Consider the following 25008-nt stretch of genomic DNA (forward strand, 5'->3'; position numbering starts at 1 on the left):
CCCGTTGCCTGTGACTTGGGAGAAGAGACCGACCCCTGCCTTTCTACACCCTCCTTTCAGGGAGTTGTAGGGAGTGATAAGGTCTCCCCTCAGCCTCCTTTTCTCCAGGCTGAACAACCCCAGCTCCCTCAGCCTCTCCTCACAAGACTTATTCTCCAGACCCCTCACCAGCTCCGTTGCCCTTCTCTGGACACGTTCCAGCCCCTCAATGTCTTTCCTGTCGTGGGGGACCCAAAACTGGACACAGCACTTGAGGTGAGGCCTCACCAGTGCCCAGTACAGGGGGACAATCACTGTCCTTGTTCTGCTGACCACTCTATTGCTTACACAGGCCAGGATGCTGTTGGCCTTCCTGGCCACCTGGACACACTGCTGGCTTATGTTCAGCCGGCTGTCCACCAACACCCCCATGTCCTTTTCCACCATGCAGCTCCAGCCACTCGTCCCCGAGTCTGTAACAAAGCTTCCTTCAAATCTCCTGGTTGTTATTGCTGTTGAAGCAGCAACAATGACAGTGACAGAGCAGGTACCAGCTGTTCCCAACATCGCTGCTTCTGCTCAGAGATCCAGATCACACCGCGGTAAAATTGTCCAAATCCTACTGAATTTGCAGCTTTGGGAACGAAACTATTAGCTGTTTTTATGAGCGAGCTCAGCTTACACACAGCCTCCATCTGTGCGGGGCACGAGGGGATCGTGTCTGCTGCTCTGCTTTATGGTAGGAAAACTCATTACTAGTGAGCAATATTTTTGGACCCACTTTGGTAAATATTCCGCTGGCAAACATTTCATGGAACGCAAGTTTTTCCCCAGTCTGTCTTGCTTTCTTGAAATCATCAGTGTTGCATAAAAATACCATCTTTTAAGGGTTACAGGAGAGCATACAATTGCTATTCCAGCACTTTTCAGTCTCTGAACCAGATGTTTTAACAACCGTTTTGCAATCTGATCCTCATCCCAAACAAACTTGATCTTTTGCATTGTATATCATAAGACTGTTCTTTTTTTTTAAAGTCTCTTAAAAAGAGAAAAGAGCTCGGGTTATAAAAGATTTCGTGATACAATACAGTTGGATATTGAAGTCTTTCAACTTAACGGAGGAACGTTTTAGGAAATTGTGAGGTAAAAAAGCTGAGGAATTATAACGCTAAAAGAAATTATAGTCCTTACAACAGCTCGGTGTGGAAGTTAAAGCAGGTTGGTTGGTTGGGGCACAGAAATGCTTTAATGTTTCTGTAAAATCACGGTACGTGTTGTCTGAGAGAGAAGAAAATCAACTCTCTCATGGTGGGCACACACGCTTAAATCGATTCTTTGAACCAGCGTTAATTATCGTGCTTTTTGAACGAGTCACACTGTCGTGCTCTTTCAATTATTCTTCAGCTTTCAGGAATCTGATCGGAATTGCTTCAGCTGCTCAGCTACATTCTTACGCGTCCCCAGAGCGTTATGTCACAGCCTTTTTTTAATGAAAACTTTAGGTTTCACGTTGACTTACAAATACATAGATCAAAGTCAGAGGTCAGAGCTTTCCCCCCCCCCGCCTCGTTCATGAATTCAAGGTGCTACTGCAACAACCTGGCTGAATTTTGGGTTTTTTACGTACATGCTAACTTCTGTAATTGTGTCCTACCCACTGCTAGAGCGAGTGGGCATTAAAGCTTTTATGGATTCCTCTTTTAGTTCGTGTTAGAGACCCTCCGACTCCTTGATAGGAAGTCATTTTAGGGACCATTGCTTGCTTCTCCCAGGCCAAATCAGGTGGAGTAAGTACTTCCTTTCATCCACACTTCCATGACTTCCCTGAAGCAACTTGTGCAGCTGCTCACATGAGAGAAAATGTTTTCTGGATTCATCTCGGAAGAGTTTATAACGAGTCAGTGCTTATCTGCACCCAGCGCTGGAGACCTGTTGGTTCAAATGTTTAAACTATTGGGTTACGTGTTGAGCTTCCGTGCGCTACCCATGAATAAGGAATGCATCTGATACTTCATTTTACATTTTGTTTTAAGACCTTTACCTCAGCAGGATTGGCTTGTTTTCTTTGCTGATTTCTTAAGCGGTTTGTGCTCAAGCCGGGGAGAGGAGAAGCAGAACTCGAAACCTCACTGATCTGTTTAAAACCAGGTGAATTTCTCTCATCTCTCGTCTCTTGATGTTTTGCATTACAAGAAGAGAGAAGTGGAGGAAACTATCAAAGACACTTGCTGAATACTAAAAACTTTACATTTCTAGTTCCTTTCTCATTTTAGTAGTGATATTCCTTGACTTAAAATGCTATTTTAATTCATTTTCAAGAGCATAGTGATTTTACATGGTGTAGGACAAAATTCTTCCTCATCCAACCAATCTCATGGTGCTCAGATCACAGAATCACAGAATGCTATGGGGTTGGAAGGGACCTCTGGAGATCATCTAGCCCAAACACCCCTGCCAAAGCAGGTCCACCCAGAGCAGGTTGCACAGGAACGTGTCCAGGCAAGTTTTGAATGTCTCCAGAGAAGGAGACTCCACCACTTTCCTGGGCAGCCTGTTCCAGGGCTCTGCCACCCTCAAAGGAAAGAAGTTCCTTCTCATGTTTAGGTGGAACTTCTTATGTTCAAGGTTGTGCCCGTTTCCTCTTGTCCTATCCCTGGCCACCACTGGAAAAAGACTGGCCCCATCCTCTTGAAACCCACCCTTTAAGTATTTACAGGCATTGATCAGATCCCCCCTCAGTCTTCTCCAGACTAAAAAGACCCGTCCCTCAGCCTTTCCTCCTAAGAGAGATGCTCCAGGCCCCTCATCATCTTGGGAGCCCTCTGCTGTACCCTCTCCAGCAGTTCCCTGTTCTTCTTGAACTGGGGAGCCCAGAACTGGACACAGTACTCGAGATGGGGCCTCACCAGGGCAGAGTAGAGGGGCAGGATGACCTCTCTCAACCTTCTGGCCACACTCTTCTGATGCACCCCAGGATGCCATTGCCCTTCTTCGCCACAAGGGCACATTGATAGATGAACATGTTTTTTTTTGATCCATCAGTTTGGAGAACTGACATTATGAGACAAAACCAATTACTTGTATACACAGCCAGTGTGGCTGATTGAGGCTCTTTAGCTCGGGAGCCCAGAGGAGATCAGCGTTGGGTCTTGCATGATCTAATCTCAGCTCTAACGATGTTTCACTGGATCCTGAAAGTTAGAGGTCTGCTGTCAAATGTCTAGTTCGTACATTTTCCCCCCTGCAGGATTGTTCTTCGGAGTGTATGGTCTAAAATACCATTATTCACAATAATTTTAAATTCTTTAGAGATGTGGCTTGCATTTAGAGTCCTTGCAGAGCCAAATAAATCATAGAATCATAGAATTGTTGAGGTTGAAAGGAACCTTTCAGATCATCGAGTCCAACCATGAACCTAACACTGACAAAACTATCACTAAACCATATCTCTAAGCACTATGTCGACCTGTCTTTTAAATACCTCCAGGGATGGTGACTCCACCACTTCCCTGGGCAGCCTGTTCCAGTGCTTAATAACCCTTTCAGTGTAAACATTTTTTCTAGGATCTTCATTTGTTTAGATTATCCCTTGTTTTCCTTGAAAAAGGCTAGTGGGGACCTAAGGTGATGGTAGTTTGGTTACGCACTCCGGTCTGGTTTAGTACCTGGCTGTTCTTCCTGACAGACTGCACGCTGGAGGTGTGAGGATACCCAAGGCATCTCTAGTTGGGACTGACAGATGGGACAAGACCCGTGGGACACTTGTGTCCTTCAGGAGCCGCAAGCAGAGGCCAGGAGCCAGGGTTGTGCCCAGGGCAATTCAGATGATACAGGATGCTAATGAGAAGTGTCAACTTGCATTTTACTTACTTTGATATAATCCTGTAACGTACTGTGGGCAAGGAGGACAGCCTACTTCTCCTTACAAGCATCGTTCCTGTATTTGAGTTCTGTTCTCTCTCCCATCTTCAGTCTTGTGTTCTCTAGCCCAACCTATCCTCTTTTTTCAGCCTTTCTCACCAGGGCGTGTCTGCTGCCCTCCCGTAACTCCTCCTGGCTGGCTCTGAACTCCTAGAATCATAGAATCGTTGAGGTTGGAAGGGACCTTTCAGATCATTGAGTCCAACCACCAACCCAGTACTGACAAAACCCACCACTAACCCATGTCCCCTCAGCACCACGTCTGCCCGGCTTTTAAATACCTCCAGATGGGATTGTGGGATTGTGGGTGACTCCACCACTTCCCTGGGCTGGAAGCTGGATCCCATCTTTCTTGAAGTATGTGTGGTGCCCAGATGGCAACAAATACTCCAGCTGGGTGTGAACAGGGCTGACTTTCAGTCGTCCTGTCGGCTGTTCTCCTCTTCACCCGTCCATCTGTCATAGTTGTTTCCGCAGGAGCTCGTCTCTCTTGATCTTTGTTCAGGCTCTTCTCCTCCGGTAAAGAATTGCTTTGTAGGCAGTTATTTGTTCCCTGCTGTTTCCAGAGTTGATTGTTCCCACCCAGGCCTAAACTCTGGCACTTGTCCGTATTGGATTCCATCCCATTTTTGTGTAATTCTTCCAGTTCAGTGTGATTTTGAATTCCCGTTTTACCTTCCAGTGCCTCTAAGGCTGGTGGTAGTTATGGATCTGACAGCATAATCTCAATCACAATGTTACTGTTTTTCAGTTGTTTTTTAATTGCTTTTTACACCCCGATTCAGTCCTTTCCGTGGTGCCTGCAATCTTCAAGTGCTGTTGTTTGCTGGAACTCCTTGGAAATCTCTTACATTATGCATGCAGGAAAATGTAATACGAGATTTAGCACATAATTCCAACTAAAATAACTGTTTTCGGTTGGAACATCCTCTTGGGATGCTCCTGCCTAGCGATAGTAAGAGCTTCAAACGGTGCTAATTACAGCATTATTTTCCATATCTGCAGTCTTGCTGTAAGCTTATTTTCGTTTTTTCTCTCCTAAAGAAAAGAGCGATTGGTGTATGTGGGTATCAGTATTGAGAACATCATTCCACCTCAGGTAAGTTACTGCATTTTATTATTGTTTTATTTTCCAAACTTCTCCGGGAAGAAGTTTCTCAGCAGCGTGTTAGAAGTAGCATCTTAGAAAAATCAGTCTATGTGCGGGTCAGAAATAATCCTAGACCTTTCGTTTTAGACTGAGATTGAGTTTAGCAGAGAAACCGAGAGAGTTTTATTGTGTTTATTAGAACCAGCTGGTGCCAGACAGAGTCCTCCGGCAGTGAAGGAATCACCTCCCTGCCCATTTCAGTTGGGTTTTGAGCCGAGTGCTCTAAATTCTGTAGTTTATAAAGGTGGGATTCGGTTTATTTAATTCTGGTGTGGGCTGTTCTCTAGGTCTCAGCTAATTGTCGTAGCTTTCCTTTGGAACTGATGGAAACAAATGTTTTCTGGCTTATGATTCAGAGGGAATATGTAGTATCTATTAGAAGCGTAACATTTGCCTCCGACAAATGTGTATTGAAGTCACATGTGGTTAAAAACTATAAACATTTAGTGTTTTATTAACAGCTGCTTTTATGTTGTTTCCCTTCACAGAAGAGGAAAATGGTTTTCTTTATGCGGAGAACAGCCTCTTCTCACTTCTTAAATACACTTTAAAGCGATTCTCTTGAAGTCTTAGCCAAATGCCTGCGTCCCAAATTGTATAATCTGTTCCTTGTATGAGAGTTTAAAATGAAGCCTTTGTTTGTTTTAAACATAGACTTTCCACTCTGACTGACTGTAATAAAGCCAGCCTTCTCCCCCTGTCTCTGGATAACAGAAAAATGATAACAGATTTTACAAACTTGCAAAAAAAGAGTCTATGGCTGGGAGCAAATATTTGAAAAATTCAGCCTGGGGGCAGATTTATTTATTTTTTTTTTAAATGAATAGCTTGGAAAAAAATAATATAAAATTAACCTGCGTGGAACTTTATTGAAACCACACCATGTAAACGTGTCTCTGTGCTCATTATATAGAGATGCCGGCAATAATTTGTTCAGCTGGGGTCCTGGGGGTATCACTGGAGGCATCATCTCGGTGGCGTGGTATAAACACGATGATACAACAGCCTGAACCCTCAAACTCTGTATTTGTGAACGTCTGGAGCCCCTAAGGGCAATATGTGCAAGTGTTCACCTGAACTCTGCTGCAATAAGAGGGAAAAAGGTGTTGTGTGGGGCATTTGAGCTTCTAGATCGTCTGAGTATCTGTATCGTGAGCTCGGCCGTAATGAGCGTGGAGGGAGGGGGGAGATAAAGCTTTTTGACACTTCTGTTTTATGTCAACAGGAGCCAGAAATACCCGAAGGTCAGGAAGAAAAGAAGAAAGATTCCAAAAAGCCGAAATCGAAGCTGCTTGAAAGGAGGTCTACCAGAACCCGAAAGTGCATAAGCTACAGGTCAGCGGCTTGTTTAAATGGCTTGTAAATCTAAAAAAAAAGTCGTTTTCTTTCTCAGGCAACTCACCACTTCTCACACACGTTTTTATATTTAAAAAGAGAGGCCGAACTAAAATGTCTTTGCTCTTTCCTTTGAATACTGGTTAGGCTTGGTGGTTGCAAAAGCAAACGAGGGGGTATAATGAAGGGATGATGCATAAAAGAAATACAAAGTATATGGTGCTTAGTTCAGGAATACGGGGAAGGTTTGGGTGTTAGTGCAGTTTCTGGAGTAAGTTAAAGCAGGTGAATCACACCTCTGCTCTCTGCTGAAAGGGACACTTAGGCTTGTGTCTAAAGGCTTTAAATTCCTCTCTCTCTTTCCCTCTGCCCTTACGGCTTCTTTACGTGAGAGGGGCACGGAACTTAAAATGCAATTCTGAGACAGGACGTCTAAAACTGGTCTGTAACTCTTTAGAGAAATTGCGATAAAAGACGCGATGAGTAAATTAAAATTCCAAGCTATTTAGACTCTCTGCGTTCTGAAAGTAGAACAGGTCACTGAATTTTCCAAAATTCAGCGTGATCTTAATAATTATCTTTTCTTCTCGAGCGTATCGCTAAGGTGTTTTATAAACTATTTTCTAAGTAGTACCTTGAGATGCTCCGTACCCTCTTCAGTCCAGCGGGCAAGGGGGCTGCCTTCGGGGATTACAGAAGAATGTGATGGCCAGAGAGCTTGTGGGTTTTTTGTCCCAGCTGCATTAGGAATTAAAAAAACAAAAGTATTTTTTTCCTGTACTAGCTCTACGGAGACCTTTATCGTGAAAAATTAGAACATTACAACTTTGAAAACCTTCCAACCGTACCCATGGTTAAACTCCTAGTCAGTCTGGTTTTGCTGTTGAGGGGAGGCAGGGTGTTTGTATACGCTGAATTTTCCGGCCTGTTCGGAAAACTCAGTCTGACCTTGCTTAGCTGTTGATTTTCGGTAACTTTTTAAATTAACAGCAGAAGTCACGCTAATGAAAATGCCATTGCTGCTTTGGGAAATTTAAGTATTTCTGTAAGGAACATTATGCCCCAGGCAAGATTATATAGATTTGCTCTTATGCTCATGACCGGTCCAGCAGCATCTGACCTGAAGAAGAAAAATCCCTTGCCTGTAGGGTGTCTGGCACGACTTCAGCAGGACACGTGTTATGCAAAGACAATAATTTTTATTGGAAATAATGTTTCATAGAATCATGGAATGGTTTGGGGTGGAAGGGACCTTAAAGATCATGGAGTTTTAACCCCCTGCCCTGGGCAGGGACACCTCCCACCAGACCAGGTTGCTCAAAGCCCCATCCAACCTGGCCTTGAACACCTCCAGGGATGGGGCAGCCACAGCTTCTCTGGGCAACCTGTGCCAGTGTCTCACCACCCTCACAGGAAAGAATTTCTTCCTGAGATCTCGTCTAAATCTCCCCTCTTTCAGTGTAAATCCATTACCCCTCGTCCTATGGCTCCACTCCCTGACCAAGAGTCCCTCCCCATCTCTCCTGTAGCCCCCCCTAGTTTCATATAATGTTGTTCTGTAAAAAATCAGTCTTCTGATATAAAATTTTAGAGTCTTCCTTGCAGACTCCATCCCACACCTAACTTTGAGCTGGTGAAAATATTCCACGTATCACTGTGTCACTTCAAATTTATACGTCCGCAGTGAAGTCCCGCTGGTGTCACTGGGGGACAATCAATGCTAAACGCCTTAATTCCGCTCACGGAGGAATCTGTGTTGTGTAGCATCCCGGGTCTCTAAAGATATGTCATCCCTTTGGATCGCCTGGGTCGTCTGCGGAGTCCTCCTGTGAGCAGGTCACAGAAATCTGCGTTATGAATAAAGCAGCAGCAGCAGCAGCAGAAATGATGTTCCATTAAACCTAATGGAGAAGCAGCTGTCGGCTCAGGTTATTTGTTAGCAGTGATTTGAAAGCCTTAAGTGATTTCTCACATTTTAAAGAGTTTGGGTTTTTTTTTTTAGAGGTGTGAAGGGAAAACAGTGTTTTTGAGTAATGTGGAACTGATCTTACTGATGGAATAATTTCCGAGTTAACTTCCGTGCTGCGTAAAGCTGCCTCGAACGTGACGTGTGGTTTTTCTTAGGGGATATAAAGAGACCAGAATTTCATCATCTTATTTTTAAAGGAGAAGGTGTTTTGTTCTTCCTGTTGGAATACAGAGTAATATTAGAGCTATGCTGGAGGTTACTATAAAGGACCAAGATAAATATAAGTGTAATCTTTCTTTCGTGGCTGAGAAACTGAATCTTTAACGAAAGTATTATCCAATTGTTAGTTGTTTGTATCTAAAAAAAATACTGAAAAACCTATCTTTTTAAAAATGAGAAGAAGAAATACTCACATCTAAATGAAATGTCTTTTCTATATAGTTAATAAAATTTGTACTTTTGCATGTTGTATCCCCAGGGATCTATTTGGCGATACAGGTAACAATCTTTTTTTAATGGGATTTGAATTCATAACTGAAGAAACAAACTGAAGTCATCGGTGTAAAAGGGCTGGATCCTTTTTTCTCTATTTTCCGTTCCCTTTAAATGAGTTGCTCAGTGTGCAGAGACTTACGCAGTTTTATAAAAGCTGCCGCAGCACAAACTTACTCAAATATTTGGCTTTTCTTTGTCCTATTTATTTATGTGACATTACATTATAACTTATTTGTATATGTGTGTATTTGTCTCTACCGTGTACCATATGTTTTATCTGTTCAGCTTAAGATGTTGCAGATCCATAAAGTATAATTCCCGTGAGCTTCAAGAGGAGAAGGAAGCTATCTGAAATGAGTTTTCAAAGGAAAATTAGACAGGATGAATAATTTGACTTTTAATAGGTGCTTTTCAGAAAGTCTGTTTTGCAGATTGGTGGTGTCTATGTCATCTAATAAAAGGTGGGGAAAAAATGACTAATACTTTGTGTGAAAAACAGCACCGATACCGTCTTAAAGAGCTTTCAAATTATATATATTGTTAAACTCAGTGGTACGTCATGTAAAATCAAAGCGGTTTTCTGTTCCCATAAATCAATAGTAAGACAGGCAGGGAATGATAAATAATCTGCTAGCAAGCAGAAATAAGAAACACACCTTTTAAAAAATGGGTATTTTATCATCAATCCAGCCCATTATCTCTGTTGTTTTATTCTATATCCAGCCCGTTGGCTGTGCAGGGGGGTTTCTTAGAGCAGTTTTACATTTTGAGGTATTTCATAATATAATAATGAGGTTTTCATAATATAATTTAATTAGAGTTCGCTTCAAAGTGGTAAATGAAAGCTGTTTCTTTTAGGTTTGATGAATTTGATGAGGCAATTGATGAGGCCATCGAAGACGACATCAAGGAGGCTGATGGAGGAGGTACGTTTCGGATATCATTTGTTTTTTCATTGCAGTGATGATAAGAAGATTGAGACCAAATTTATTTTGATATGAGAAGCAACAAATAGAATCATAGAATCATAGAATCGTCCAGGTTGGAAGAGACCCTTGGGATCATCGAGTCCAACCATCTACCCTACGCTACAAAGTTCTCCCCTATACCGTATCCCCCAACACCACATCTAAACGGCTCTTAAACACAGCCAGGGATGGTGACTCAACCACCTCCCTGGGCAGCCTGTTCCAGTGTCTGACCACTCTTTCTGTGAAGAATTCTTTCCTAATGTTCAGTCTAAACCTACCCTGTTGGAGCTTGAAGCCATTCCCTCTTGTTCTGTCATTAATTACCTGTGCGAAGAGACCAGCACCAACCTCTCTACAGTGTCCTTTCAAGTAGTTGTAGAGAGTGATGAGGTCTCCCCTCAGCCTCCTCTTCCTCATACTAAACAGTCCCAGCTCTTTCAACCGCTCTTCATATGATTTGTTTTCCAGGCCCTTCACCAGCTTCGTTGCCCTCCTCTGCACTCGCTCCAGCACCTCCATATCTCTCTTGGATTGAGGTGCCCAAAACTGGACACAATACTCCAGGTGTGGCCTCACCAGTGCCGAGTACAGGGGCACAATCACCTCCCTAATAATAATAAATACAGTAATAATAATAGTAATAAATACAGTAATAATAACTAATAGTAATAAATACAATCTTCTCCCTTAAACTTTGTATTTTTACAGCTGTATTTTTGGAATCAAACTAAATAATTTCCCTTGGGAATGGCCATCTCAGGCTGCCAAAAGATGCCAAAATTAGTATTTGGCCTTGATAGTTAAATTCAGCTTGTACATATTTTGATATATGAATGCAATGAATAAGCATGACAAGAAAACTCTTAAAAATAATTAATCTGCTAAATTTTGGATTTGAGATTGGAAAGGACAAATTACATTTGTCACCTGGAAAAATATGACTCATAAATTGATCCACAGTTGGACGCCCTAAAAACTGGGTCTACAAAGTCATCTTAAAAGTATTAATCCAGATCTATCAGCACTTCTCAGTTGTATGTGAATAAAGTGAAATTACGTTCTTTGTTGCCTGTTACCGCAACAAAGGAGAGATCTTCAGCAGCATCTGAGAGATGTAGATGGGATTTGTGCTTCTGCATCACCTTAACTTGCCTGGAGGCAACCGCCATGAAACGTTCTCCCTCGGTTCTTTGGCTTTTGGCACCTCCATAAAGACACCAGCTCTGAGCAGCTCGGCGGATCTGCACAGACAACCTGAAAATTGGGTGTCTGGGGGTGTGTCGTGTATTTTCTGATATTTGCCCTACTCAAAAGGCACTGACACTGGTCATAATGTGGGTTGGGATTGACACTTATTCACTGTTTTCTCCATGGACCTCATGTATTTCTAAGCGACCACAGCTGGAGGATGTGTGTCAGGAAGAAGACTCCAGACAGAGTCTTCCATAGAATCATAGAGTCATAGAATGGTTAGAGTTGGAAGAGACCTTAAAGACCATCAAGTTCCAACCCCCTTCCATGGGCAGGGACACCTCCCACTAGACCAGGTTGCTCAAAGCCACATCCAGCCTGGCCTTAAACACCTCCAGGGATGGGGCATCCACAACTTCCCTGGGCAACCTGTTCCAGTGCCTCACCACCCTCACAGGAAAGAATTTCTTTCTGGTATCTAATCTAAATCTCCCCTCTTCCAATTTAAAACCGTTACCCCTTGTCCTGTCACTACATCTCCTGACAAAGAGTCCCTCTCCGGCTCTCCTGTAGGCTCCCTTCAGATATTGGAAGGCTGCTATGAGGTCTCCGTGGAGCCTTCTCTTTTCCAGGCTGAGCAACCCCAGCTCTCTCAGCCTGTCTTCATAGGGGAGGTGCTCCATCCCCATGACAAAAAATACTTTGCTTTACAGAAAATAAACTGAAGCTGGGGAGGCACAGAAGAAAGATGTGTATAAAGTCAAACAATAAATAAACTTGCTTTTTTTCCCTCCTTTCTATCGTTGAATTCAGGCATTGGCAGAGGCAAAGACATGTCTAATATCACAGGTCACCGTGGAAAAGACATTTCCACCATCCTGGAGGAAGAAAGGAAAGAAAACAAGCGACCACAAAGGGCTGCAGCAGCACGACGCAAGAAACGACGGCGACTAAACGACTTGGACAGTGACAGTAACCTGGACGAAGAGGAGAGCGAGGATGAATTCAAGATCAGTGATGGGTAGGTCTGCAAATTAACTTCCATCACCAGTCACAGGCTGCTACAGGCTCCTGTGACTCTGCAGTGCCCCTAAAACCATCGTTAGGAGCATGTGCCCAGTGCTGGAACGTCACCGCACGGTGCCAGCAAAAGTCTTCCTGGCCTGGGGGGAATGTCATTTTACTGGAAAAACCGTGCTCCGGATCCGTGCGCTGAAATCATCCAGTCTGTATTTTAAGCAAAACTTAAAAAAAATTAAAAAACACTTAAACTAAAAACTAAAAACACTTAAAAAAAACACTTAAAAAAAATTTTAAGTGTTGTGGAAGTGTTACTGGTGTGTTGGAGGCCACAGTGTGGGGCTCTGAACACGGTTAATGTTAGTGAAGGAGCCAGATGGGCTCAGTTCTGTGGCTGATGTGACCGTCTAGCCGAAATCCGTAACAACGATGGAGCTAAAATGAGGCTGGTTATTTCCTTTTTGTCCTATTTTGTGTGATTTTTAATGGGCCTGATCGTCATTTAGAAATTAGAAGAGTAAAATGTCCCTATTTAGAGCGTACAGAACTCGACATGCCGGTTCTGAAATCGATTCTTGCTTTGTGCTCCCTGGGAGATAGCTCTTGAAAACAGCCAAAGGAGTGGTTTATAGTATAGAAAACAAATATGGATCATGGGAGGCTTTAAATGCTCTGGCCAAATGAAACTCTCCTTCCATGGAATTTCTCATCGTTCAGTCTGGGCAATTCCTAATGTTAAAAAAATTAATAATTAATTTTAGGTGTCCTTTATGCCTCAGTGAAGAAATATAACGGAGCACGAGGTGTAAGCTCTTTACCGTCAATATTTAAAGCTTTACGCCAGTCACTGGGTCAATTTACTGAGTGTATGGATAATCTGTACGACACGTGCAAATTTTGAGCTGTGCTTTTCACCTGTGACCACGCTGAGGCCGTTTCAGTGACACCCTGAAGAGCTGAGCTAAATGTGCTGGAAATTTCCAATCGATGACTGTAGCTTGCGGAAATCTCCCTGAATTAATAGCGCATCGATCTGTTCAAGTGTGCTCGTGCATTTCCAAATCCGGCCTCCGCTGAATGCCTTCTGGATGTTACACTGGAATTTACATCCAGCCAATGTACAAGGGACGCTGTACCTTCAGTGCTCGGTGGGATTTAAAAAAGCACTGGCTCCCTTTTGACACGCCGGGAGCGTTACAAGGTGATGAGTTTGAGAGATGAGTGTTTTGCACGAGAGCAACAATTTTGTGTTAAGACACGATATTATAGCAGCCTTCCAGTCCCTAAAGGGGGCTACAGGAGAGATGGGGAGGGACTCTTGATCAGGGAGTGGAGCCATAGAACAAGGAGTAACGTTTTTAAACTGAAAGAGGGGAGATATAGATGAGATCTCAGGAAGAAATTATTTGCTATGAGGGTGGTGAGACAGTGGCCCAGGTTGCCCAGAGAAGCTGTGGCTTCCCCATCCCTGGAGGTGTTCAAGGCCAGGCTGGATGGGGCTTTGAGCAACCTGGTCTGGTGGCAGGTGTCCCTGCCCATGGCAGGGGGGTGGAACTGGATGATCTTTGAGGTCCCTTCCAACCCGAACTGTTCTATGATTCTGTTCTCACTCTCAGAAATTGTGTGGGACAGTGCTTGGTTTGTGAAGGGGAGCTCGTCTCTGCCAGAACGTGGTGGGTGTTAATTTTCCCTTCCACAGGTGATGCCCATCCATAGATATTGCTGTGCAGATGTTCCATAGCAGTGCCCTTTATGAACGCTCTAGAATCTGTCCTGTCTAACTGTTACCTGCAGTCTCAGCTGGACAGTTTATATTCCCCTGCTGTGTAATGCACTGTAAAGCTCTGTCCCCACTGAAAGCTAACGTCAGGGGTGGCAGTTTGCTCTCTTTGGATCTTTGCTCCGCATTAGTACTATAAGATTTGTGCGGATTTTTTTGTGTAAGACCATACTTATTTTGCATAGAATCATAGAAATCATAGAATCATAGAAAGGTCGAGGGACCTTTCAGATCGTCCAGTCCGACCATCAACCCAACATGGACAAAAACCCATCACTAACCCATGTTCCTCAGCACCACATCTGCCCGACTTTTAAACACCACCAGGAATGGTGACTCCACCACTTCCCTGGGCAGCCCGGTCCAAGGCTTAATAACACTTTCAGTGTAAAAATTTTTCCTAATATCCATCCTAAAGCTCCCCTGGGGCAACTTGAGGCCATTTCCTCTTGTCCCATCGCCTGTTCCTTGGGAGAAGAGACCGACCCCCCCTGGCTACACCCTGCTTTCAGGGAGTTGTAGAGAGTGAGAAGGTCTCCCCTCAGCCTCCTTTTCTCCAGGCTGAATACCCCCAGCTCCCTCAGCCTCTCCTCATAAGACTTGTTCTCCAGACCCCTCACCAGCTCCGTTGCCCTTCCCTGGACACGCTCCAGCCCCTCAATGTCATTCCTGTCCTGAGGGGTCCAAAACCGGACACAGTAAATATCACAGCATGTATCACTTGTAAAATGCAGGTACCGTACAATCCTTTCTTTCCGGTATCTATCTCTGTGGTGTCTCTTTGAACAGATCTCAGGACGAGTTTGTGATATCAGAGGAAAATCTGGATGAAAGTGAAGATGACCCCCCCTCAAACGAAGACAGCGATTCCGAGTTCTGCGCCCGCATATCCAGGAGACACCTCTCCAGGCCCATGAGGCAAAGCAGGCGGTTACGAAGGAAAACAGTCAAGAAAAAATATTCGGAAGATGACGAAGATGAAGATTCTGAGGACAACTCAAGCAGAGAATCTGGTGAGTGTAAGACGTCTTAGATACATTTAAAAATTCTGTCCTGGGGAAGTCTGTTTCCTGTCACGACTGACACTCGTTTGCTTGCTTTGGTCAAGTCAGATGCCATCTTTGCTGTAAAGCAGTTTGCTCCTTGTTCTGCTGTGAATATTCTGCAGGAAACTGGTGTTGAGTACTAGGTTCTGGGCATTTTAAGTAATTACGTATTTAAATAAATGCTATGTTTTAAATATCCACTTTTGTGGATAGTTTCAGCTACCCTGTACCTTCCTGTCTGGTATGTGATTGCAGGGAAGAGAAAGGATGGAGGCAAAAATGTACTTCTTTATAGCTACTTCACCACCTTCCAAATACCTTTGAAAAAGCTTCTGAAAGAAACATTTTCCCTTACTTTATATGGAATAAAATTCCTTCAGTTTATAGCATTCTGTGTCCTCTGGCAGGCCTGAAAGCAAACAGTAACAACCTTGAATCTCTCCCTTTTATGATTGTCCTTTTTGATCTTTAGTAACTGAAGACTCTTCGCATCACAGGAGAACCTAATAATTCGCTTCATTTTACTTGTCCTTCGACCAGTTTCTTTTCTGTTTGCCCAGTCTGAAGTGTGAGAACAGTCCCTGTGCGACACTTCAACATTTTCCTGATGAGCATCTTTCCCTGAATAGTGTCCTCCTTGTTTCTGCATCGAGACCCAGCCTTAGAAAGTCGCCAGATATATAAGCACTTATTTTGACTTATTTTTATTGTGAATCTAAAGTACTAAGTACAGTGGAGCATTAACTTACTGCAGTGTGTGTTACCTCTCCAGTGGTTTATGTGTCTCTCGAGAATATAGATGATGAACACGTTGGAGTATTCAGGATGACCATGAGCCAGCAATGTGCCCTTGTGGCCAAGAAGGCCAAAGGCATCCTGGGGTGCACCGGGAAGAGTGTGACCAGCAGGTCAAGGGAGGTCATCCTCCCCCTCTGCCCTGGTGAGACCCCATCTGGAGCGCTGGGACCAGTTCTGGGCTCCCCAGTTCAAGAAGGACAGGGAACTGCTGGAGAGGGTACAGCAAAGGGCTACAAAGATTATTAGGGGCCTGGAGCATCTCTCTTATGAGGAGAGGCTGAGGGACTTGGGACTTTTTAGTCTGGAGAACAGAAGACTGAGGGGGAATCTGATCAACACCTATAAGTACTTAAAGGGTGGGTGTCAGGAGGATGGGGCCAGTCTTTTTTCAGTGGTGCCCATGGATAGGACAAGAGGAAATGGGCGCAAACTTGAACATGGGAAGTTCCATCTAAACATGAGAAGGAACTTCTTTCCTTTGAGGGTGGCAGGGCCCTGGAAGAGGCTGCCCAGAGAGGTGGTGGAGTCTCTGTCTCTGGAGACATTCAAAATTTGCCTGGACACGTTCCTGTGCGACCTGCTTTGGGTGGACCTGCTTTGGCAGGGGGGTTGGACTAGATGATCTCCAGAGGTCCCTTCCAACCCCATATCATTCTGTGATTCTGAGTAAGTTGCTTTGAAATACTGGTTTCCAAAAGGAGGGTTTATGCTTGGAGAGATGAAGACAGCTCTATGCACTGAAAATATGTGCTGTCTCCCTGTCCTGAACACATCATTGTGCTAATTATAAGCACGATGATACTGGCAGAAGTCTAAAGACATTGATCATCTATTCTGTAATGCACAGGAGCAAGTATTTGTTTCCTGGTGGATGCACATCTCTGATAAAATCAGCTGATTCCAATAGCATTCCATATGTATCTAAGAGTATAGTTTATACTATGTGTTTCGCTCTTTAACTCCTGTTATTGTCCCTCAGGATCCTGCTTTAACCTTACTTTGAGCTAAGGAGATAAGGTACCCTGCGAGTGGCTTTGTTTTCAGTCTCCAGAGATGAAGTTCCTTTCTGAAAGTGGTGGTGCTTGTTGACTGCTTTGATTCTTTCCAGTTTTGGGCCCCTCAGGACAGGAAAGACATTGAGGTGCTGGAGTGTGTCCAGAGAAGGGCAATGGAGCTGCTGAGGGGTCTGGAGAACAAGTCTTGTGAGGAGAGGCTGAGGGAGCTGGGGGTGTTCAGCCTGGAGAAAAGGAGGCTGAGGGGAGACCTTCTCACTCTCTACAACTACCTGAAAGGAGGGTGTAGCCAGGGGGGGTCGGTCTCTTCTCCCAAGGAACAGGCGATGGGACAAGAGGAAATGGCCTCAAGTTGTGCCAGGGGAGGTTTAGGATGGATATTAGGAAAAATGTCTGCCCTGAAAAGGTTGTCAAGCCTTGGAACAGGCTGCCCAGGGCAGTGGTGGAGTCGCCATCCCTGGAGGTATTTAAAAGCCGGGCAGACGTGGTGCTGAGGGACATGGGTTAGTGGTGGTTTTTGTCAGTGTTGGGTTGATGGTTGGACTGGATGATTTGAAGGGTCCCTTCCAACCTCGACAATTCTATGATTCTGTTATTTTAGGAAGTAAAGAGGATGCCTGTTTGATCTGTGACTCGTGTCAAATACTAACTTAGGAACAGTATGTGGCATGTATAGAAATGTATCTTGGGATAATTGAGATACATACTGAGAGCAGCCCTGAGGAGAAGGACTTGGGGGTGCTGGTGGATGAGAAGCTTAACATAAGGTGGCAACGTGCACTGGCAGCCCGGAAAGCCCCCCGCATCCTGGGCTGCATCCCCTGCAGCGTGGCCAGCAGGGCGAGGGGGGGGATTCTGCCCCTCTGCTCCGCTTTGGGGAGACCCCACCTGGAGTACTGTGTCCCAGCACAGGAGAGACATGGACCTGTTGGAGTAGGGCCAGAGGAGGCCACAAAGATGATCAGAGGGCTGGAGCCCCTCTGCTGTGAGGACAGGCTGAGAGAGCTGGGGCTGTTCAGCCTGGAGAAGAGAAGGCTCGGGGGAGATCTAATAAACAGCCCCTTCCAGTACCTAAAGTGGCTACAAGAGAGATGGGGAGAGACTCTTGATCAGGGAGCGGAGTGACCGGATGAGGGTAATGGTTTTAAACTGAAAGAGGGGAGATTTAGATGAGATCTCAGGAAGAAATTCTTTGCTGTGAGGGTGGTGAGACACTGGAACAGGTTGCCCAGAGAAGCTGTGGCTGCCCCATCCCTGGAGGTGTTCAAGGCCAGGCTGGATGGGGCTTTGAGCAACCTGGTCTGGTGGGAGGTGTCCCTGCCCATGGCAGGGGGGTTGGAACTGGATGATCTTTAAGGTCCCTTCCAACCCAACCCATTCTGTGATTCTACGATCTTGGGATAATTGCTCTGGCACAGCCCAGTGAAAAAGCAGCTAAAGTTGATTAAAGGCTGTTCTCAGACGATATAAATAAATTTAACTCTTAAAGCCAGTACCTGCAGTGGGCTGGTGCGGGAGGAACTGTGAATGACGGTAAGTTTGTTCTCCATAGTTTCTGTTTTAAGGAAGCTTACAATGGAGTGAGCTTGATTTTTGTTGTTAATTTAAATTCTGTATCTCCCATCTTACCTGGAGTTTCATCTTGTCAGTGGTTTTCCGTTTCTCTATTCTTAAAAGTGTACGATTTATTGAAATTTTAAAACCAGGAAGGACTTTCCAGTGTCAGTGGTAACGTGCATCATCTCCAGTTCGGTAAGGCTGTTTCAGCTGTGAGGGATTGTAGAGAATCTGGCACCAGTAGAGCTGAGGGAAGAAAAACACTGGAAGGAAACCACCTTCTGGAGGAGTTTAAGGGAGACAGGAAAAGGATTTGTGAGAAGATTGTAAAATCAAGCAATTCTACGCTGGCGATGAATGGGGGAACTGATGCGTGAGTCTGGAACGGGTCCGGGTAACGAGACATGATGGTTGAGACTCTCCTGTGCTGGAAGAGCACGTGATTTTACTGGTGCTGGTCTAAAGCTTGTCTAAATTGGGCGGGTTTGGTTTAACGGAATAACACACGTCACTGTTTCCTCCTGTGCAGAGAGCGGTGATTACACAGATTACAGCGATGACGATTACCTGGAAACGAGGAGGAGGAGATCAAGACGGAATCAGAAGAGACAAGTTAATTATAAGGAAGATTCAGAAAGTGATGGCTCCCAAAAAAGCGTCCGATACGGGAAGGAGTTAAGAAGAGTTCATAAACGCAGACTCTCCACTTCAGATAGCGAAGGTAAAATAAAGAGTCGGCCGTTGGCAGGAGCTGGTATATGTCAGCATTAGCATGAAGAGAAAACTGTGTATAATTCAGAGATTTCAGAGAATCTTCGTTCTAGAGTTCCTTGGTGTTTCTCAGCAAGTGTTTCCTTCTGAAACAGTCCAGGGGTACTTCATGATGCGCTGTTACAGTCACTTCTCAACGTCATCCTTGTCCCTAATGCTGACTTCTAGCTCTGAATTTACTCTGTCTGGCACGGAGTGCTGGGATTCCAAAACTGGCACTAATGTAAACTGTTTCACCACTTTTCCCGTTAAGAGGTGACAAAGCTTTGTCCCATGAGTCTTTAAAGACTCTTCCTTTGTAAGAAAAAGGGTGTTACTTCTGGTGCCCTGATTGTATGTGTGCTGCTGGTTAACACTCATTCAGTCTCCTGTTTGAAGGAGCTCTGGTAAGTACAGAGGGAGCCTCCTTTCAGTGACGTCACTCACGCCACGTGGTGTGCGTTTGGATGTAAAATTACCTTTCACAAAAGCCACCACTGACTTCGGGTGCTTTGCCTTCTGGGCGCCCAGCGTATGAGACCTCAGGTGCGGCTCTCGGAGAGGCCGAGCGGTGTGGGTTGCAGCGGATGCCAGGCTTCTGCAGAAAATCAGCCGTGTTTGACAGGTCTCTGGTTCGTAGGTAAGTTTTGGAAGTGCTGGCCGGAGTTTACAGAGTGTCAGAGGATCCTCTTAGACAAAGGGATACGAGTGTTGGTGGATGAGAAGCTCAACATGAGCCGACAACGCACGCTGGCAGCTCAGGAAGCCCCCCGCATCCTGGGCTGCATCCCCAGCAGCGTGGCCAGCAGGGCGAGGGGGGGGATTCTGCCCCTCTGCTCCGCTCTGGGGAGACACCCCCCCCCAGTGCTGCCTCCAGCTCTGGGGCCTCAGCACAGGAGAGACATGGACCTGTTGGAGCGGGGCCAGAGGAGGCCACGGAGATGCTGTGAGGGCTGGAGCCCCTCTGCTGTGAGGACAGGCTGAGAGAGTTGGGGGGGTTCAGCCTGGAGAAGAGAAGGCTCCAGGGAGACCTTAGAGCCCCTTCCAGTCCCTAAAGAGGCTCCGGGAAAGCTGGGGAGGGACTCCTGATCAGGGAGTGGAGCCATAGGACCAAGGGGTAATGGTTTTAAACTGAAAGAGGGGAGATTCAGATGAGATCTCAGGAAGGAATTCTTTGCTGTGAGGATGGTGAGACACTGGCCCAGGTTGCCCAGAGAAGCTGTGGCTGCCCCATCCCTGGAGGGGTTCAAGGCCAGGCTGGATGGGGCTTTGAGCAACCTGGTCTAGTGGGAGGTGTCCTTGCCCATGGCAGGGGGTTGGAACTAGATGATCTTTAAGGTCCCTTCCAACCCAACCCATTCTGTGATTCTAAGTAGGTAACACAACCATATAGTACCTCGAAACCTTGATCTTATACTTCAGTCCAGTCTGTTCTCAGCAGCACCACGTGTAAGCTCTGTGCTAAGGATCTGCTGGACGGTGGCTGAGTTTTCTGCTGCCTGCATTTGTGACTTTAAACACTGCCCGGTTGACGGTATCTTTTCTCCATGAAATCCCGTTTCCTCAGGTATTTTTGGTACTGGCTTTTTGCATATTAAAATCCACACCATTTAGTACCATTCCAGTACTTTCCCACAGTTCCCACAGTGTGTTATACAATCTGTAACGGCGTTAGTGGAAACAGAATTATGTTGAAAATACAGAAACTCTTGACGGAATCTCTATCGGTTTGAACCTACAGTAAATAATACCTTTTAAAATGACCATCCGCGTGCGCTTCTGATGGAAATCCCAAGGAGATGGCAAATGGTGGTTGCCGTTTGATTTTTCAACCTCCGGCTTTTCTCACCGAAGCCGTCGAGGGTCAGCGTGGAGGCTGCCAGTGCGCAGGCAACATTCCGGTTTGCCAAAAAAAAAAAAAAAAGTCTTCCCATTAAAGGGCGGCAGACTTCAGGTGACCGTTAGGGGGTGTTCATATGCTTTGGAATAAGTTGTATATAATTTGGGGGTGGTGGGTCTATAGTACAGTTGTGCGTCTGTGTATATAAATACATAGATATCTTATCTTTTTATGATAGTGCAGCCGTTATTGGGGGTCTCAGTTTGTGGAAGGGTGTAAGGCCTGATGAACTTCAACAAGGGCAAGTGTAGGGTGCTGCACCTGGGGAGGAATAACCCCCTGCACCAGTACAGGTTGGGGGCTGACCTGCTGGAGAGCAGCTCTGAGGAAAAAGACCTGGGAGTCCAGGTGGACAACAGGATGACCATGAGCCAGCAACGTGCCCTTGTGGCCAAGAAGGGTGCATCAAGAAAATGTGTCACCAGCAGGTCGAGGGAGGTCATCCTCCCCCTCTACTCTGCCCTGGTGAGGCCCCATCTGGAGCACTGTGTCCAGTTCTGGGCTTCCTGGTTCAAGAAGGACAGGGAACTGCTGGAGAGGGTACAGCAGAGGGCTACAAAGATGATGAGGGGCCTGGAGCATCTCTCTTAGGAGGAAAGGCTGAGGGACTTGGGTCTTTTTAGTCTGGAGAAGACTGAGGGGGGATCTGATCAACACCTATAAATACTTAAAGGGTGGGTGTCAGGAGGATGGGGCCAGTCTTTTTTCAGTGGTGCCCAGTGACAGGACAAGAGGAAATGGGCACAAACTTGAACATAAGAAGTTCCGTCTAAACATGAGGAGGAACTTCTTTCCTGTGAGGGTGGCAGAGCCCTGGAAGAGGCTGCCCAGAGAGGTGGTGGAGTCTCCTTCTCTGGAGACATTCAAAACTTGCCTGGACACGTTCCTGTGCAACCTGCTCTGGGTGGCCCTGCTTTGGCAGGGGGGGTTGGACTAGGTGATCTCCAGAGGTCCCTTCCAACACTCCAACCCCATATGATTCTGTCATTCTGTGAAGGCAGGACTTGTGAGACGAGGGATACACTTCTGTGTTATTCCCAGCAAACAGTTACCATTTTTAAGGGGGAATACACCTCCCTCGAAATCCTCTGGTGCTTCTCTAATTGGAAACGGAACATCAACAAATCGTTGGGCTTTGCTACTGGAGCCGTTTATTAAAAAAGGAAAAAAGAATGTGAACGTTTTGATATGGTTGGGGAACCTGAGGAAGGAGAAAGAAATGTGTGTGGTGGGAGAGAGACGGGTTTTTAATGAGTGTGAAAGATGAGAAATAAAAAAGTGTAATTGTTTTGGTTGCACTGGAATTTGCTAACGGCTTTGAGTCTGCTGCTTATTCCAGAGAGCTACACATCTAAGAACTCGGAAGACGGCGGATCCACAAAGGAGTCAAAGCGATTGATTCGAAAACGTCGGCGAAGTACGGACGACTACTCGGAGGAAGAAGGAGAGGATGAGGAAGACGAAGGGAGGCCCGCCCGCAAGCGGCTGAATCGAATCGAAACCGACGACGAAGATAACTGCGAAAACGCTAACGACGACGCAGAAAACCCCGCTCCTGCAAATAAGCTGCCAGCACCGCAAGCTCCTCAAGACACCACCAAGAAGCACTGCTACCGGATAGAAAGCGATGACGAAGATGACTTTGATAACGTAGGGAAAGTAGAGAGCCCTTTGGACTACAGCCTGGTGGACTTGCCTTCCACCAACGGACAGAGCCCAGGTAAAACCATTGAGAACTTGATTGGGAAGCCGAGCGAGAAGACCCAGGCCCCCAAGGACAGCACGGCCAGCGCCAGCCTGGCGCCCAACGGGACGGGGAGCGGGCAGGAAGCCGTAGGGCCGGAGGAAGACGAAGATGAACTTTTGAGAGTGACTGACCTTGTTGATTACGTCTGTAACAGTGAACAGTTATAAGACTTCCATTTTTGTGCTAATTTATTCCACGGTAGCTCATACCAGCGGGCCAGTTATTAAAAGCTGTTTTATTTTTCCTAGAAAATTCTCCACTACAGTATCACTTTTTAGAAGCAAGAATTTCACCAGTCCTGCAGTCTTTCTGTGAAGTGACCAGTTTTGAACTTTGAAGACGAATTGCTGTAAATTCCCTCTCTTACTCCTTCCACGCGCCCCTCCCATCCCCCCTCCAACCTTCTCCTTCCAAATCCGTGGTCCTGGGTAATTTCACTCACAAAAACCTTATAACAACAAGAGATTTGTATATTTTTGACTTTATATTTCCTGAGTGCGTACAAAATTTGTGGAAATGGGTGGCCTAAGAAAGCATTCCAAATCGGTCAGGGCCCAAACCGGAACTGGGGTGGGTTTGGCTCAAGGGGTTGGGGTGGGTCGGGGGGTGGGGAGGGTGTGCAGAAGCACTTGTGCTTTAGCTTTTTCATATGAGATATATATTCTATTTAAATGTTCACAACTTAGATTACAACTTAACAGACAGTTAAAAAGAAAATTAAATGTCTGTACTGTCGCATTTTGTGAGTTGTAGGTTAACATACCATAGCTCATTTTAGTAATCACCTTCATGGAAGCAGATTGATTTTTAATACTGGAGGCAAAGAGAATTATTAGAGGCCAAGAAGGTACCATAAACGAGAACTCTACTATCCATTATGACTTGCAGACTTTCCTAATAAACATCCTTTAAAGTGTTTGTACAGTAAAGTGTACTGTAATGAAGTTTTTGACAGTCGAAACCCGCTAGCCATGAGTTTCTAAAGCTGTCTCAACGCGTAGGTCATCAGATGGTCTTCGATGCCCGGTGTCTGGTGGGAGGACGTATGGATGGGACGTTAAAAGTCTGTAGGTTGGATGGCATCTTGACGTGCTGCAAACTTTTGACAGACAAAAAAAGAATCCTCTGCGGTAGCTGCCCGGCCACGCTCGAGTCTCACCATCCGGTGGAGTAATTCCGAATGAAATACCTTTGTACAAACGGCACTGACTACGGAATGACGGTGCATCAGAGGATGGAGGGATTTTTCAAATAAACCGTGACTGGTCCATTCATGTCCTTAATATCTACTTCAAATTGAAGTAAACAAATGGAACAGTTTTCCTTTTGGAGGTTTTCTGTTTGGGGTTTATGTGTGGTTTTTTGGGGGTTTTTTTTTTTGTTTTGATTTTACTTATCTGCCTGGATGTATTAGCAGGTTTTGAATGTAGTGTTGGCCTTTGGCCATTAGAATTTTCTTAAAAAACACATTTTAATAATTGTCGTGTGACCAACTGATTTCAAGAAGGCAGTATTTCTGAGAGCAAACGCTTGACTCCAAGACGTCTCGTCAACTTTTGAGTAGGCGTGAAGCGATATGTGCTTTTCTTCAAGAAAAAAAAAAGAAAGGTGATAAAAATAAAACCCATGGGGCACATAAAGAGCAGAGCTGATGTGTTTTGGGTAGCGCTGGGTTTTCTCTGTACCCTGAATTAAGATGCAGGCGGGAGCACCTGTACATGTGTTGTAGCACGAGGACAGCTCAACCAGATCTGCCAAGCGTTGAAATCCAAAAAAAAAAAAAAGGTCACATCTATTAATCCTTTTGCTCTGAGATTTGGATTTTTGACTGGTGTTGATGTCCATTGCCGGCAATGGATGCACCAAAACTGCTGCTGCCACCGAGGAGTGAGTTCTCCTTCCCTGCCCCACCCGATTCCCTTCCATTATATTGTATTTACTAGGCAGTCATTAAGCACTTCTGTTTTCCTGTAATAAAACCGGCATTAGGCCTTTACTAAATACCTCTCTAGAAAAACCTAGAGCCAAAAAATTACCTACCTTCTGGCCTTTAAAGTCTTGGTTTTTTCTTTCCCCACCTCTTTCTCCACGAGTTCTGTCGGGACCGCTCTGTGACTCCTCACAGTGCACGTATCCTGCTGCCAAGCTACGATCGGCAGAGGTCGCAAAAAAAGATGGAACTCGCTCGTTATCTGCTGAGCTAAGGAAGCTTGGGATTTAAAACGATGAGAAATCGCTCTCTTTCTAAGTGAGGATTTAATTCCGTTAAAGGTTAAATACTTTTCCACCTTATCGATGTTAATTAACTATTAACGGTTTTCACGAGCCGGATACTAACACGGGGTAGCGAAAAGCCACCGAAGTTCAGAACGAGCGCTTAAAAGCC

At 45.3% G+C, this 25008-nt stretch overlaps 1 protein-coding gene across 2 annotated transcripts in view; it reads left to right on the forward strand.

Moving 5' to 3' along the window:
• The window catches only part of RSF1 (remodeling and spacing factor 1), an 83939-nt gene extending 59733 nt beyond the window's left edge, over positions 1-24206 (forward strand). For both annotated transcript variants that reach the window (XM_074147803.1, XM_074147795.1), the window contains 7 exons: positions 4945-4999; positions 6276-6385; positions 9708-9775; positions 11825-12032; positions 14601-14824; positions 18755-18946; positions 22215-24206. In XM_074147803.1, the coding sequence (XP_074003904.1) occupies positions 4945-4999; positions 6276-6385; positions 9708-9775; positions 11825-12032; positions 14601-14824; positions 18755-18946; positions 22215-22789 (1432 nt within the window). In that variant the 3' untranslated portion in view covers positions 22790-24206. The remainder of the gene's footprint in view (positions 1-4944; positions 5000-6275; positions 6386-9707; positions 9776-11824; positions 12033-14600; positions 14825-18754; positions 18947-22214) is intronic.
• The last annotated feature ends 802 nt before the right edge of the window (positions 24207-25008 follow it).

This window comes from Numenius arquata, chromosome 1 (genome assembly GCF_964106895.1).
Source record: "Numenius arquata chromosome 1, bNumArq3.hap1.1, whole genome shotgun sequence".
In the NCBI taxonomy this organism is placed as follows: Eukaryota; Metazoa; Chordata; class Aves; order Charadriiformes; family Scolopacidae; genus Numenius; species Numenius arquata.